The sequence below is a fragment of the Oncorhynchus tshawytscha genome, linkage group LG29 (assembly GCF_018296145.1).
Source record: "Oncorhynchus tshawytscha isolate Ot180627B linkage group LG29, Otsh_v2.0, whole genome shotgun sequence".
NCBI classification, from domain to species: domain Eukaryota; kingdom Metazoa; phylum Chordata; class Actinopteri; order Salmoniformes; family Salmonidae; genus Oncorhynchus; species Oncorhynchus tshawytscha.
Window position 1 is genome coordinate 15,244,377 of NC_056457.1, and position 15,340 is coordinate 15,259,716.

General features: G+C 41.8%; 1 protein-coding gene across 3 annotated transcripts in view; it reads right to left on the reverse strand.

Annotated features, from left to right (window-relative positions):
• The window catches only part of lg29h8orf34 (linkage group 29 C8orf34 homolog), a 168,809-nt gene that overhangs the window by 104,070 nt on the left and 49,399 nt on the right, over positions 1-15,340 (reverse strand). For all 3 annotated transcript variants that reach the window (XR_006080322.1, XR_006080323.1, XM_042308945.1), the window contains exons 5-6: positions 14,704-14,732; positions 13,082-13,245 (exon numbers count right to left, since the gene is read on the reverse strand). Coding sequence is in view for 1 of the 3 variants with exons in the window: in XM_042308945.1 (XP_042164879.1) it covers positions 13,082-13,245; positions 14,704-14,732 (193 nt within the window). In the remaining 2 variants the exon portion in view is untranslated. The remainder of the gene's footprint in view (positions 1-13,081; positions 13,246-14,703; positions 14,733-15,340) is intronic.

The following is a 15,340-nucleotide window of genomic DNA, read 5'->3' on the forward strand; positions in this document are numbered from 1 at the left end:
CCAACTTGTTGTGGGAAGCTTGTGGAAGGCTAACTGAAACGTTTGACCCAAGTTAAACTATTTAAAGGCAATGCTACCAAACACTAATTGAGTGCATGTAAACTTCTGACACACTGGGAATGTGATGAAAGAAATGAAAGCTGAAATAAATCACTCTACTATTATTCTGACATTTCATATTGTTAAAATAAAGTGGTGATCCTAACTGACCTAAGACAAGGAATTGTTACTAGGATTAAATGTCAGGAATTGTGAAAAACGGAGTTTAAATGTATTTGGCTAAGTTGTATGGAAACTTCCGACTTCAACTGTATGAATGTTTATATATATAAATCTATCCCCAATATTAAAGCTGATCCACCCCTTAAAATTAAAAAATGTCAAATACATTGCAGGCTGATTGTGGTGATGGTGTGGGGTGTGTTTTCATGGCACACATTGGGCCCCTTAATAAAAGTGGAGCAATGTTTGAATGTCACAGGATATCTGATCATCATTGCCAATAAGGTGCATCCCTTCATGGCAGCAATGTATCCATCTACAATTAGATTTTTTCAGCAGGATAATGCCCCATGCCACAAGGCTAGGTTTGTACTAGCCTGCCCAGTCACCAGATCTCAATCCAATTGAGCATCGGTGGGATGAGATGGAACGAGCAGAGATCCACTACCAGCCAACTTGACACAACTGTGGGAAGCATTGGAGTCAACATGGGCCTGCATCTCTGTGTAACACCTTCAACACCTTGTAGAGTCCATGCCCCGGCAAATTGAAACTATTCTGAGGGCAAAATATATTAGGAAGGTTTTCCTTTTGTACACTTAGTGTATATATACATTGCTCGTTGTGAAATTTCTCCATTTCATTATTTGGATTTGTGTGTATTGTTCTGTATTGCTAGGTATTACTGCACGGTAGGAGCTAGAAATACAAGCATTTAGCTACATCTGCAAATATGTATACGCGACCAATAACATTTTTATTTTATTATGATTGGATTCTGTATCTCTGAGGCTGTGTGTATCTGTAGGCAGGTGCAGCTTCTCCACCCAGTACACAGTGTCCTCACACTTAAGTGCCTCTCAACATGGCTTCCACCTGTCAGCTATTCCACGATCGTTTGAGAATAGGTTGTGTCCCAAATGGCACCCTATTCCCTATATAGTGCACGACTTTTGACCAGGGTTCATAGGGAGTCCTGCCATACAAACCAACAGGGCCATTAAAGTAGAGAGGTAGACACTCACACTTTCCTCTGTTGATTACCAGGAAGTGAATAGGCTTGGATAATTAACAGACTTGACAATTAACAGACTTGAACTGAGGAAAAGAGTAATTAAGATCACAACACAACATAGAGGTGAGGCTACAGAGAGAGAGAGAGGCGGGGGCAGAGACCGAAAGAGAGAACGAGAGAGAGAATAAGAGTGAATGAGAAAGAGTAAAATAGGAGAGAGGTTGAGAGAGAGCAAGAGAGAAAGTAAAAAAAGAGCAACAGATCATGGAGGGGAGGTTGCAGAGGGAGTAGATAGAGAGAGAGAGAGAAGAGACAGAGAGGAAATAGAGAATGAGAGAATGAGAATATAGAAGATAGAATTAGGATAGTGTATTCAGTATTCACTGCTCCCCTGTGTGAGAGATATAGTCAGCATTGGTGCAGTTAGCTGCCATTAGCAATGGGGATGTTACACTGCAGCGTTGCTCCCTTTTGTATTGGGTTGCTGAAAAACAGTCCATGGGAAGCCAGAAATGAAAGCCAGAAGTGAAATGAAATGTCATCTTACTGTGCTGGCGGGAGTCACTCTACAACAGACCCACGTTTGGAAAGTCTGTTTAATAATACGGCCTTTTAGATATTCACCCTGTTTAAATGACCAACCGTCCTGACCACGGGCACAGTAAGTTGAAATATAATTTGATTTAACTTTGGCTTCCCACTGACTTTTTTTTGCGCAACCCAATACAAAAGGGAGCAATGCTGCAGTGTAGCATCAGCAGTGCTAATAGCAGCTAGGGTGCAGTCAGCCTGTCTCTGATCTATCAGCGTGTCCTTTCAAAGACCAGGATGTTAAATTACAATGGAGGAACAATTCCTAGAATGCATCCTACAACGCACCAGAAAGATACAACGCACCAGAAAGATACAACGCACCAGAAAGATACAACGCCCCAGAAAGATACAACGCCCCAGAAAGATACAACGCCCCAGAAAGATACAACAGAAAGCCCCAGAAAGATACAACGCCCCCAGAAAGATACAACGCACCAGAAAGATACAACGCCCCAGAAAGATACAACGCCCCAGAAAGATACAACGCACCAGAAAGATACAACGCCCCAGAAAGATACAACGCCCCAGAAAGATACAACGATACAACCCCAGAAAGATACAACGCCCCAGAAAGATACAACGCCCCAGAAAGATACAACAACGCACCAGAAAGATACAACGCACCAGAAAGATACAACGCACCAGAAAGATACAACGCCCCAGAAAGATACAACAGAAAGATACAACGCCCCAGAAAGATACAACGCCCCAGAAAGATACAACGCCCCAGAAAGATACAACGCACCAGAAAGATACAACGCCCCAGAAAGATACAACGCACCCAGAAAGATACAACGCACCAGAAAGATACAACGCCCCAGAAAGATACAACGCCCCAGAAAGATACAACGCACCAGAAAGATACAACGCCCCAGAAAGATACAACGCACCAGAAAGATACAACGCCCCAGAAAGATACAACGCCCCAGAAAGTTGAGAGCCAGAGAAAAGAAAAAACTAAAGTACAATTCACTGAAAACAATTGAGTAAGCAGAGCAGAGACGGACTCCTAGAATAAACACAAACATCTGCATAACTTCACCCTGCTGCTGAGGTGGAATGGCTTTATCTCCAGCTAGGGCACAAACTGTGTGGAAGAGGAATCAACGACCCAATAATGCCTCCAATTTAATATCCACAGATAAATAAATGTACTATGGAGCGTGTGTGTGTGTGTGTGTGTGTGTGTATGTTTTGCACCGGCTCCATATTTGACATAATAATTAATTTCCATATCCTGTCTGGGATGGAGGGTGTGTGTTAGGGATTAGGACTGGAGAGCCTTAATTGGATGAATATCTCATCAGAATGACTAGGACTTACAGATTCCAGGGGGAGAGAGGGAGGTCAGTACTTGAGAGGAATGGAGAGAGAATGAGCCAGAGAGAGAGGGGGAGAGAGAGAAAAAGAGAGAGAGATACATAGAGAAAGAGCGAGAGGGGGAGAGATTAAACATCTTCATATCCTGAGCAGGAAGAGTATTACTATGCTAATGTGCCGTATCATATGGATTAGGCCAAGCGAGACTGGTGGTTCTTTTCAGAGTATTTTGTTTGTGTAACTTTTATTTGCAATTCTAGCGCCGGCCTGTGTCCCAAACGGTACCCTATTCCCGAAATAGTGCACTACTTTTCACAACAGGAGCCCTGGTCAAAAACAGGGAAGTTAATACGGAACAGGGTGCCATTTCAGACACAGTACTAAGTATAAGGTTCTGCTTTGAGACTTCAGATGAAGCAGTGGCATTGTAAGTTCTGTTTGTGAGAAATGTTGAGTTGCATTTGTTGTTCAGATTTTTTCAAGTATTTTCAATGGGGAATCTCCTCCTCTCTATTTCCTTTAATTCCTTAGGGGGATCTTTGTCTCTCTTCCCCTCCTTTCTCTCCCTCTCTTTAGTCTCAGCCATCTACCTCCACAGGGACCAGGCTCAGGTAATGTGTTCTATTATAAATGACAACAACGACGAAAACACCAATCAACACAACATCAAATAAGAGACATAGCTAGAATCAGCTTAGAATCAAAATCTGAATCAAACTGATATGCTGTGTAGCACCCCCCTGTTTTTACCAAACCTTGAGTGTGTGAGCCCTGGAGAGGGACTACGCCTCTGCTCAACTTCCCTGAGGGGAACAAGATAGCTCCTACCTTCAGAATCACAGAGAGTAGATCACAAGACCTCGACTACCAGGGACATGATAGAGAATGTGTCCAAAATGGCACCCTATTCTCTATGTAGTAAACTACTTCTCTGGTCAAAAGTAGAGCACTGTATAGGCAATAGGGTGCCACTTAGAACAAACAGAGTATGACTCATACTGGAGAAAGGAAAGGACTACATTGCCTGCTGTTAAAGTAATATAAAGTTGGGGTTTGTCATGGGAATACTGATATAAGAACAATACAGTTAAAATAGGGTAATTAGAAGATAAAAGATTAAAAGAAGAGTAGGAGTGGGGAGGGGAGGGGAGACTGTAGTGTGAATACAGGAGGAGGGAGGAATTGAGTAAAAGAGGTGAGAGAGGGGAGGAGAGGTAGGGAGATAGAGAGAGAGAAAGGGGAGACTGAAAGAGAGAGGGGAGGAGAGGTAGGGAGATAAAGAGAGAGAGAGAGAGAAAGGGGAGACTGAAAGAGAGAGGGGAGAGAGAGGGCTGGAGAGGGAGAGAGGAGAAAAGAGAGAAGAGGGAGAATGAGAGAGAGGGAGGGTGAAGGGAGAGAATGAAAAGCGAGAGAGGTGGGATTGAGATGTCCCACACTGCACTCTGTCTTCCATACCATCTGTCCCAAAAAGCCTCTCCCAGAATTCACCTGGCTCTGCCTGATTTCCCAGAAGCCCACCACTCCAATCTTCCATTCCTCCACCCCTCCATTTCACCCTCACCTACTGCAGATACATACCCACAGGTAACTGTCAGCTCTCCTCAAACTCTAACTGTGAAGGAGGGATGGGAGGAGAATAGAAGAAAAGAGAAAGTCCAGAGAATGATGACAAGGTAAGGAAAATATATGGGGAGGAAAGCGGGCAAAGGACTGGAGAGATATAAGGGTAAGGATTGTAAGAAGATTAAGACCAAGTTGGGGTATTATTGTATGAAAAATATCAGAGGGCGGGGCTCTAATCAACCTCTTCCTCTAAATGTGGACAGGCAGGCATCAGGAGAGACTACTGTAGAGTTGTTCAGTACAGCTGGGTTTTAGATCAGGCAGTGAATTGGGCAGTCCCATCATTATGTCAGGGGATGAAACGTTCCAAATGGCACCCGTTTCCCTATATTCATGTCCTGCACTTCAATCACTCAGGCACATCATGCCATTGTTATGAACGTTCTCAAGCCACTCTCCGCCATAGTGGTACCCTAAAGTCAAGTGATGCCCTGAACAGGGGATAATGACTGTTTCATCTAAATTATGTTTCCAGGTCACTATAATGTACTTTAAACAAGCCCTGCACCCCCTTGATTATCAAATCAAATACAACTCTATTGGCCACATACAAGTGTTCAGCAGATGTTTTTGCGGGTGTAGCAAAATGCTTGTGCTTCTAGTTCCGACAGTGCAGCAATATCTAACAAGTAATACCTAACAATTTCACAACAAATACCTAATACACACAAATCGAAGTAAAGGAATGGAATTAAGAATACATAAATATATGAATGAGCAACGCCAGAGCGGCATAAACTAAGATACAGTAGATAGTATATAATGCAGTATATACATATGAGATGAGTAATGCAAGATATGTAAACATTATTAAAGTGACTAGTGTTCCATTTATTAAAGTGGCCAATGATTTCAAGTCTGTATGTAGGCAGCAGCCTCTGTGCTAGTGATGGCTATTTAATAGTCTGATGGCCTTGAGATAGAAGCTGTTTTTCAGTCTCTTGGTCCCAGCTTTGATGCACCTGTACTGACCTCGCCTTCTGGATGATAGCAGGGTGAACAGGCAGTGGCTCGGGTGGTTGTTGTCCTTGATGATATTTTTGTCCTTCCTGTGACATTGGGAGCTGTAGGTGTCCTGGAGGGCAGATAGTTCGCCCCCAGTGATGCGTTGTGCAGACCTCACTACCCTCTGGAGAGTCCTGCAGTTGTGGGCGGTGCAGTTGCCATACCAGGCAGTGATACAGCCCGACAGGATGCTCTCAATTGTGCATCTGTAAAAGTTTGTGAGGGTTTTAGATGACAAACCACATTTCTTCAGCCGCCTGAGGTTGAAGAGGCACTGTTGTGCTTTCTTCACCACACTGTCTGTGTGGGTGGACCATTTCAGTTTGTCAGTGATATGTACACCAAGAAACGTAAAACTTTCCAACTTCTCCACTGCTGTCCCGTCGATGTGAGACACCGATGCACTGGTTACTGATGCAACCTCTGACAATATTTTCCCGGGAAGCCCAATTCCACCTTCTTCAAACCACTGGTGAAGTCCCCTCTTAATCATCTCAAACTGTGTTTTTAAGACACAATTAAATTAAGCACAGACTACCCCTTGCTAATCAGGAAACTCTCAGGTATGTTGTGGTGGACTGTCATTATAATTGCTTCAAGGAAACCTGGGAAAATGATGTTTGTAGTGTGGCTAGCCACTGAATGGCTCTGAATCAGCATGCAGTCATGCTATAACCACATTTGGAGCTAACTAGTGCTCTCAAATCATATCCTGATGTTGACAGCAGATTGGGGTTGCATTAATAAAATTGTTAAATGATAAAATATTAAAGCATTAGACCTCTCACTAAAAGCGTCAGTCATACAAGAGTTATACTTAAACCATAACTTGTTTTCAAATAGATTAATAAGAATGTCTCACACCTTGTGTTTTCCCCCGTTATCCATATTACAACCTCTCACTTTTTAATTGAAAACAGAACCTTGTTCAAAATATCCCCTTTCCAAAACAAGCCATACAAAGCTGGTTGAAATTCCACTTCCATCCTCCAGAAAATACAGAAAACATATTACCACAAATATTATGGTTAAACTCAAATATACTAATTGATTAAAAAAGTATATATACATACTGTACATTATTCATTAGGCGCAATATCATAATAGGTTATCTTTGTAGCTTGTTTCTGTCACTGGTGCTGAGAGGAGTGGGCAAGAGGCAGTAGTAGGTTTAGAACTACTGAATTTATTTAAGCACCATAGATCAAAGCGGGACAAAAACCCAAATGCTGTTGCGCTCAAAATATATCTTGATAAACAAAAAGGCACAGGGTGAACCCAATGTGCAAAATATAAATTACTCAGGAAATAGTAGGAAAATAAGTAACATCTACAATGACCGACAAAGATAAATATCAGAGGGAGTAATTATACAGTGATAGAGTGGGGATTGGAACCAGGTGTGTGTGTGTAATGATGACAAGACAAGTCCGGGGTTGATGAGTGAAGGACGTTTGCCAGCAGTATGTTCTGCAGCAGCTAGAAGGCCGGCAACGTCGAACGCCTGAGCTGGACAGGAGGGGGAGCCAAAGTGAAGGCTGGTGTGACAGTTTCTGGTTACAGGTTCAGGAGCGGTTGAAAAAGCTGTACAAACAAAGTTATTTTTGACCTCCGAAGTGGGGGTGGTGGTGGATGGGCCATGAAAAAAATATATATATATTTTGAGAAAACAAGTTAAATAGCTATCCAGCTGAGCTAGCAAACAATGTAACAAAAGTATAATTTTGGATTCTAAAAATACATTAACAGGCTATGCATTTCAGGAATCACAGTAGCAAGAACCCCTGGTGCACTGTTCAATTACTTAATTTTTTTTTAAAGAAAACTCAAACTTTGTCCCACTGCCCTCACTGGCTTTCATGCATTTCAGGAATCACAGTAGCAAGAACCCTTGGTGCACTGTTCAATTACTTAATTTTTTTTAAAGAAAACTCAAACTTTGTCCCACTGCCCTCACTGGCTTTCATGCATTTCAAAATGTGAGATGGTCCGAGGCTAGGAACATAATCATTATGTCTCTATGTCCGAGGCTAGGAACATAATCATTATGTCTCTAAGTCCGAGGCTAGGAACATAATCATTATGTCTCTATGTCCGAGGCTAGGAACATAATCATTATGTCTCTAAGTCCGAGGCTAGGAACATAATCATTATGTCTCTATGTCCGAGGCTAGGAACATAATCATTAAGTCCGAGGCTAGGAACATAATCATTATGTCTCTAAGTCCGAGGCTAGGAACATAATGATTATGTTCCTAAGTCCGAGGTGTCGGACTCAATGACAGTTGCTGTCCATTGGAGCGCTGCAATTGGTTGCCCAAAATGATGGGACGGGGTTTATCGAAAGGTCAATTGAGAAATCATTAAGTCAGTAGAACATTCGTGCACCAGTCCTCAAAAGTACAAACAATATTGTGATGAAACGTGCAACCCACGAATAGTGAACTACTATAGACCAAAAGTGCACTGTCGTCCTATCACTCGATTCCCTATATGGTGCACTACTCTTGGCCATTTCAGACACAGACAGCGTTTTAGAGCTGGGCCTCAGATCAGGCAGAGCAGCGGGCAGCGCCATTATGCAAGCCACGGTATCTTTTAGCACATCTCAGTGGCTCTCAGTCTTCTAATGCACAGCAGCAACAGCAGACGACTGGCAAGCAAGAGGCAGCATCAGGAGCCAATACCCAGAAAACACAATTAAGCAGAAATAAATGATGTCAGCTGAGCCAAACACTTCTCAGACTTCATTAGAGGAACTCTTAGAGGATGCTACAAGGGACTGGGTTTTGGGGATAGGAGAGACACAGACACACACATACATAGAGATGTACACTGCACACATGCATACCCCTATCCCTCTGCGGAGAACCCTAACAATGTGATTTCTCTGACTAATCCAGCAATGGAATAACCTAATGAGATTACAAAAACCAGTGTGTGTGTGTGTGTGTGTGTGTGTGTGTGTGTGTCAGCATGAGTATGATTTATGATTTAATATCTGATCCTCTCTAATTAGCTACATCCCAGACAGTCACCAAGTGCGCTCGCCACACACACACACACACACACACACACACACAACCGCAGCAGCAGCATCTGAAAGCGGGCCTTGGAGAGAAGACTATTTATTTTATTACACACCTGCATAATTTTACAAAAACATACACTCTGTTTAAATTAGATTACTTTTTCATAACAGTGAATTACACCAAAGCCCATGTCAGATATCTCCCTACAAAGACCTACTTCAGTAGCCTGAGTGCCAGCGCTATCATGCCAACTCCATGTCACGTATTGTCATGTCAACAGCCTGGCCTCATGGCAATCTCAGTGTTTGTCTTAAGAAGGACAGCAATGGAGTTGGCAATGGCACAAACGGATATAGGAACAGGCTATAACACACATTAAAAGGCTGTAGAATGAATGTGCCTTAAGCCACACCCTACAAATATCACCAGCTGATGGGATTGCACACCTTTCCAGCATGGCTACATGGTGAGTAGTCTGTCTACAAATATTTTGGAGAGAATGAGTGAACAAGTTACTAAATCGTTGTGTATTTTTAAGAAGTATCATTTAATATGTCAAGAAATATGTCAAGCGTGGTTGTGGGGCTAAAACTGTCCAAACCGAAATGGTCACAACAAAAACAATTGACACCATGGCAATAGATAGAGGTCTCATCTTCGTATCTGTGTCATTATGGCATATGTGACAGCACGGGCTGCAGCACTGACGCTATCTCCTGTTTAAAGTTAAATGTGCCATGCTCTACCAAATGATTTACAGCTGACCATCATGTGGGTCAAGTGGACAAGTGCACATTTTAGGAAAGAGGGTTTGAGTATTGAGACGCAACCCTCCAAGAGCCCAAACATTAACGTCTATTTGGCCAAAACAAAAACATCTATAATGTTCTGTACTGTACCCTACTCTACTGCACTGTACTGTACCCTACTGTACTGTATCCCACTGTACTGTGCTGTACTCTACTGTACTGTGCACTAATGTAATGTACTGTACTAAACTATACCCTACTGTACTGTACTGTACTTTACACTAGATGGCAGTGATATATCTTAAAGCCATTTACAAATAATAGGCAACCTAATTTGAAGAAGAAGACAATGCTCTCTGATCCTTGGCTGATCCCACCCAACCCATAGGAACCCCCTCCCAGTTGACTACTTAAAAATGGTGGAAAGCCTCATTGGCAAAGTCTACACTAAAACGAGACATATCCTTCTAGAGTCCTCTATCTGTCTCTATGATTGACACCTGATTGTTAGTCCACTGTACTTCTTTACATTTATTAAACACACAGGTCATTATTTGTATTTTAGATTATTTGTCGAGTTATTGAAGGACAGGGACATCTGGTGTCAACACGAAGAAAAGTACAGCAGACAGCCAGACAGTACAGAGAGGGGATAAAAACTGACCCTGTGCGATATCAAGAATATCTGGAAAAAGAAAAGGGAAAGAAATGCTTAAAGGAAAAGAAGAGGGAAAGGTCAAATGAATAAAATGTTTATCTGAGAGGTCAAAGACAACACAGGTCAGCAGCAGTGAAAAGGCAGAAAGACAGACAGACAGAAAGACTTACCTTTTATTGATTGTGTTAGTGATATATCAATCACATGTGCCCCATTAGATATGGTATCAATTAAGTAAGCAATTAAGTTAAGAACGTACAGTATATGCCACGTCACAACCTAAACAATGATGTCACTACCGAAATGCCTGTTATTTTGCCACAATAAAGATAGAAAAAGTGACAACTAATTCATTAGCAGCGTAATGAACTAGATGCATAAGTAATTAAATCCATCAATACATTTCAGATTCAAACAATCAACATTGAACATTTTACAGAGAACAATTATCTAAATTCTATTGAAAGGTTTTGAAAATCAGATTTTTTAAAAATCCTGTAATTACTATTTTGTAAATGTTGTACGCAAATACAATTTGAAAAATGAATCTGTAATAGCATATGAATCATTACTGTGCAAAGTTGTTCATTTAATGCAACTTTTTCACTATGTTTCACTAGTGACAAATATATTGGGGTGGTAAGGATTTCAGGTAAATACAGTATCTCAAAAATGCCATTACAAAATGTCGTAGATATGTTGATCTGAATACGTGTGCTGAAAGTTTGGGAAAAATAGGATGCTTATTTATTCAACCCACAATTTACACCAGTTTGTGCATATATTATTATGACATTTTGTAAAGTTTTTGTACTTCAGTGAGGGTTTATTTTTGTCAAGCGAAGGTAATTTAAGGGAGTATGCTAGCAAAATCATTCGGTTCACCTAGCTGAGTTCGGCCTCAGCATACTTCAGTATGGCCGAACACGGCTAGACAAACCGAATGAACTGAACGAGTGTGCTAGCATACTCCCTTAAAATAAAATACCTTTGTTTGAAAAGTGAGAAAAAAAGGCGATAGTATTGATTGTCCATTTTGAGACGCTGTAGCAAGTATACAGTTCCTCTAAATAATCAGATAACTCAAGAAAACTAATTAATTAATTTTTACATTTACCAGAGGAGATCTTAGTCGCGCAATTTTACATATACAGTTGAAGTCGGAAGTTTACTCAGTTTTTCACAATTCCTGACATTTAATCCTAGTAAAAATTCCCTGTCTTAGGTCAGTTAGGATCACCACTTTATTTTAAGAATGTGAAATGTCAAAATAATAGTAGAGAGAATTATTTATTTCAGCTTTCATTTCCTTCATCACATTCCCAGTGGGTCAGAAGTTTAAATACACTCAATTAGTATTTTGTAGCATTGCCTAAAAAATTGTTCAACTTGGATCAAACGTTTTGGGTAGCCTTCCACAAGCTTCCCACAATAAGCTTGTGTAACTGAGTCAGGTTTGTAGGCCTCCTTGCTCACACATGCTTTTTCAGTTCTGCCCACAATTTTTCTATAGGAATGAGGTCAGGGCTTTGTGAGCAAGGAGGCCTACTCCAATACCTTGACTTTGTTTTCCTTAAGACATTTTGCCACAACTTTGCAAGTATGCTTGGGGTCATTGTCCATTTGGAAGACCCATTTGCGACCAAGCTTTACCTTCCTGACTGATGTCTTGAGATGTTGCTTCAATATATCCACATAATTTTCCTCCCTCATGATGCCATCTATTTTGTGAAGTGCACCAGGCCCTCCTGCAGCAAAGCACCCTCACAACATGATGCTGCCACCCCCATGCTTCACAGATGGGAGGGTGTTCTTTGGCTTGCAAGCCTCCCTCTTTTTCCTCCAAACATAACGATGGTCATTATGGCCAGACAGTTCTATTTTTGTTTCATCAGACCAGAGAACATTTCTCCAGAAAGTACGATCTTTGTCCCCATGTGCAGTTGCAAACAATAGTCTGGCTATTTTATGGCAGTTTTGGAGCAGTGGCTTCTTCCTTGCTGAGCGGACTTTCAGGTTATGTCAATATAGGACTCGTTTTACTGTGGATATCGATACCTTTGTACCTGTTTCCTCCAGCATCTTCACAAGGTCCTTTGCTGTTGTTCAGGAATTGATTTGCACATTTCACACCAAAGTATGTTCATCTCTAGGAGACAGAACATGTCTCCTTCCTGAGCAGTATGACGGTTGTGTGGTCCCATGGTGTTTATACTTGCGTACTATTGTTTGTACTGATGAGCGTAGTACCTTCAGGCGTTTGGAAATTTCTCCCAAGGATGAACCAGACTTGTGGAGGTCAAAAATTCCTTTTCAGAGGTCTTGGCTGATTTCTTTTGATTTTCCCATGATGTCAAGCAAAGAGGCACTGAGTTTGAAGGTAGGCCTTGAAATACATCCAGAGGTACACCTCCAATTGACTCAAATGATGTCAATTAGCCTATCAGAAGATTCTAAAGCCATGACATAATTTTCTGGAATTTTACAAGGCACAGTCATGACTCCAACCTAAGTGTTTGTAAACTTCCGACTTCAACTGTAACTAAAATGTTTGGTGCAGTATTTCTCAATGTAAAAATGTGCATGAAAACGAGTCATCTCTCGTGGAATGACAACAAAGACTTTTTTGAAGAATCCCAACCGTTGACCAATCATCGACTTCGGCTTGACTCCAGAAAAACGGTGTGTGAAACGGTGTGTGTCCCCAAACATGCCTTTAAGGCGTCACTTTGACACACACAAATACATTTACACATTTAAACACATACACACACACACACACACACACACAACCCCCCACACACACACACACACACACACACACACACAACCCCCCCCCACACACACACACTCTCTCTTTTACCTCAAGGCGGGGCTGTTATTGGCCCTCCCCCACACCTCAGTCTTGTTCCTTGGGACTGGGGGCTGGAGCATCTCTGCTGCCAGGGGGTCTGGATCCTCTTCCTCCCTGCCCACCCACTCCCCCACAACCCTGGGCCGCAGCACTGAGTTATACCCCCCAAGGTTCTAGTGCAAGGGGGAGAGGGGTGGGGAGAGAGAGAGAGAAAGAGAGAGAGGGGAAAGAGAGGACAGGTGATGGAAGGGAGGGAGAAAAGGTAGAGAAAGGGACTGTCATATGGCCATTCAGTTCAAAACAGAAAGTAGATTTTGTCAGTGATCCATTTGTGTGCCAGGTAAATAAATAAATGTTGCTTCAATGAATGAATGAATGAATGAATGGAGTCTGTCTGTCTGTCTGTCTGTCTGTCTGTCTGTCTGTCTGTCTGTCTGTCTGTCTGTCTGTCTGTCTGTCTGTCTGTCTGTCTGTCTGTCTGTCTGTCTGTCTGTCTGTCTGTCTGTCTGTCTGTCTGTCTGTCTGTCTGTCTGTCTGTCTGTCTGTCTGTCTGTCTGTCTGTCTGTCTGTCTGTCTGTCTGTCTGTCTGTCTGTCTGTCTGTCTGTCTGTCTGTCTGTCTGTCTGTCTGTCTGTCTGTCTGTCTGTCTGTCTGTCTGTCTGTCTGTCTGTCTGTCTGTCTGTCTGTCTGTCTGTGTCTTATTATTATCAACCAGTGGTGTAGTGGAGGGTAAACACACACAAAACTCTGCTTATTCAGCTTTTTTATTTTGTGCAAGCTTTTACGGAAAAATGCGTTGAAAGTATAGGGACCATTACTGTTTTCAACGCGACAGGCAATCAGTGTTTGACCACCATTTGTTTTACCAATTCATCCCCGACAGCAACCCTAACTTGACAGTGCTCACAGCCACTCACACAGTATCACTCATTTAGGTGTCTACACCGTGTTCGAAGTGGAATGGAATGCAATACTCAATACATGATAGGAGGGTAAATATATCTTAATATTCTGTCTGTCTTTGTCTTGTCTAGAAGGAGATTATCTGGGCTTGGAGCCAAGCAGACATACTGTACTGTAATAGTGTATGATATTACAAGAATATATCAAATGCTGCTGCTTTCTTCAGGGTTCGAATTATGGGGGCTTGGCAGTGCCATGAGAATTCAGATGGACGTCCATGAAAGTTGAAATATTAAGTTGGACACCCTCATAAGCTTTAGTAATAAAGGTTACTAAAACCTTTTGTTTGAGGGGCCTCCTGACAATCAATTTGCAATTAAGACTGTGTGCAATACTGGGAAATACTGTACACTGGAAAGTCAGTGCTCTCATTACCGTGTAGAATCCAGGTCAAACAAAGCTTTGTCTACACACTAGCACCCAGGAAAATACAGGAAGAGGACATGTTTATTGAAGTTTCTGCAGATGGATGTCATTCCCATGAGATTGTGGTTTGTCATTATTCTCACACACACACACACACCACTATTCTCAGAGCTGTGTGTCGTGCTGTTAACTGAGCCCAAATTGACGAAAGATGGAATCGGATTGCAACAGACAGGGTGGCGGCAGTAGAAGGTGACAGTTTCAATATCAGAGGAAAGTCATGACAAAGTAGTTCATAGTCACCTGATCAAGTTCATCAGAAGCAGCGATACCTTTAAGGAAGAGAACAGTGATTCAGAGGGGGCTCTGCTTTATCTGCAGTCTCTATTTCCAAAATATATACAAAGTGATTATACTAAAACGTTACTATAAGTATTACCTCTAGTCAAAAGTGGTTAAGGGTTTACTATAAGATAAAGGTAATACCTCGTGACAGGTTCTCTAGAGCAGTGGTTCCCAAACTTTTTATAGTCTCGCACCCCTTCACACATTCAACCTCCAGTTGCATACCCCCTCTAGCACCAGGGTCAGCACATTCTCAAATGTTGTTTTTTGCCATCATTGTAAGTCTGCCACACACACACACACACACACAGTACAATACATTTATTAAACACAAGAACGAGTGTGAGTTTGCCACAGCCCAGCTCGTGGGAAGTGACAAAGAGGTCTTATAGGGCCAGGGCACAAATAATAATATAATAATAATCAATCATTTTCCTCTTTATTTAACCATTTTACATCTAAAATCTTATTTGTTCATTGACATTGTGAATAACTCACCATAGGTTAATGAGAAGGGTGTGCTTGAAAGGATGCACATAACTCTGAAAAGTTGGGTTGTATTGGAGAGTTTTCCACACACAGTTTTGTGCCTGTA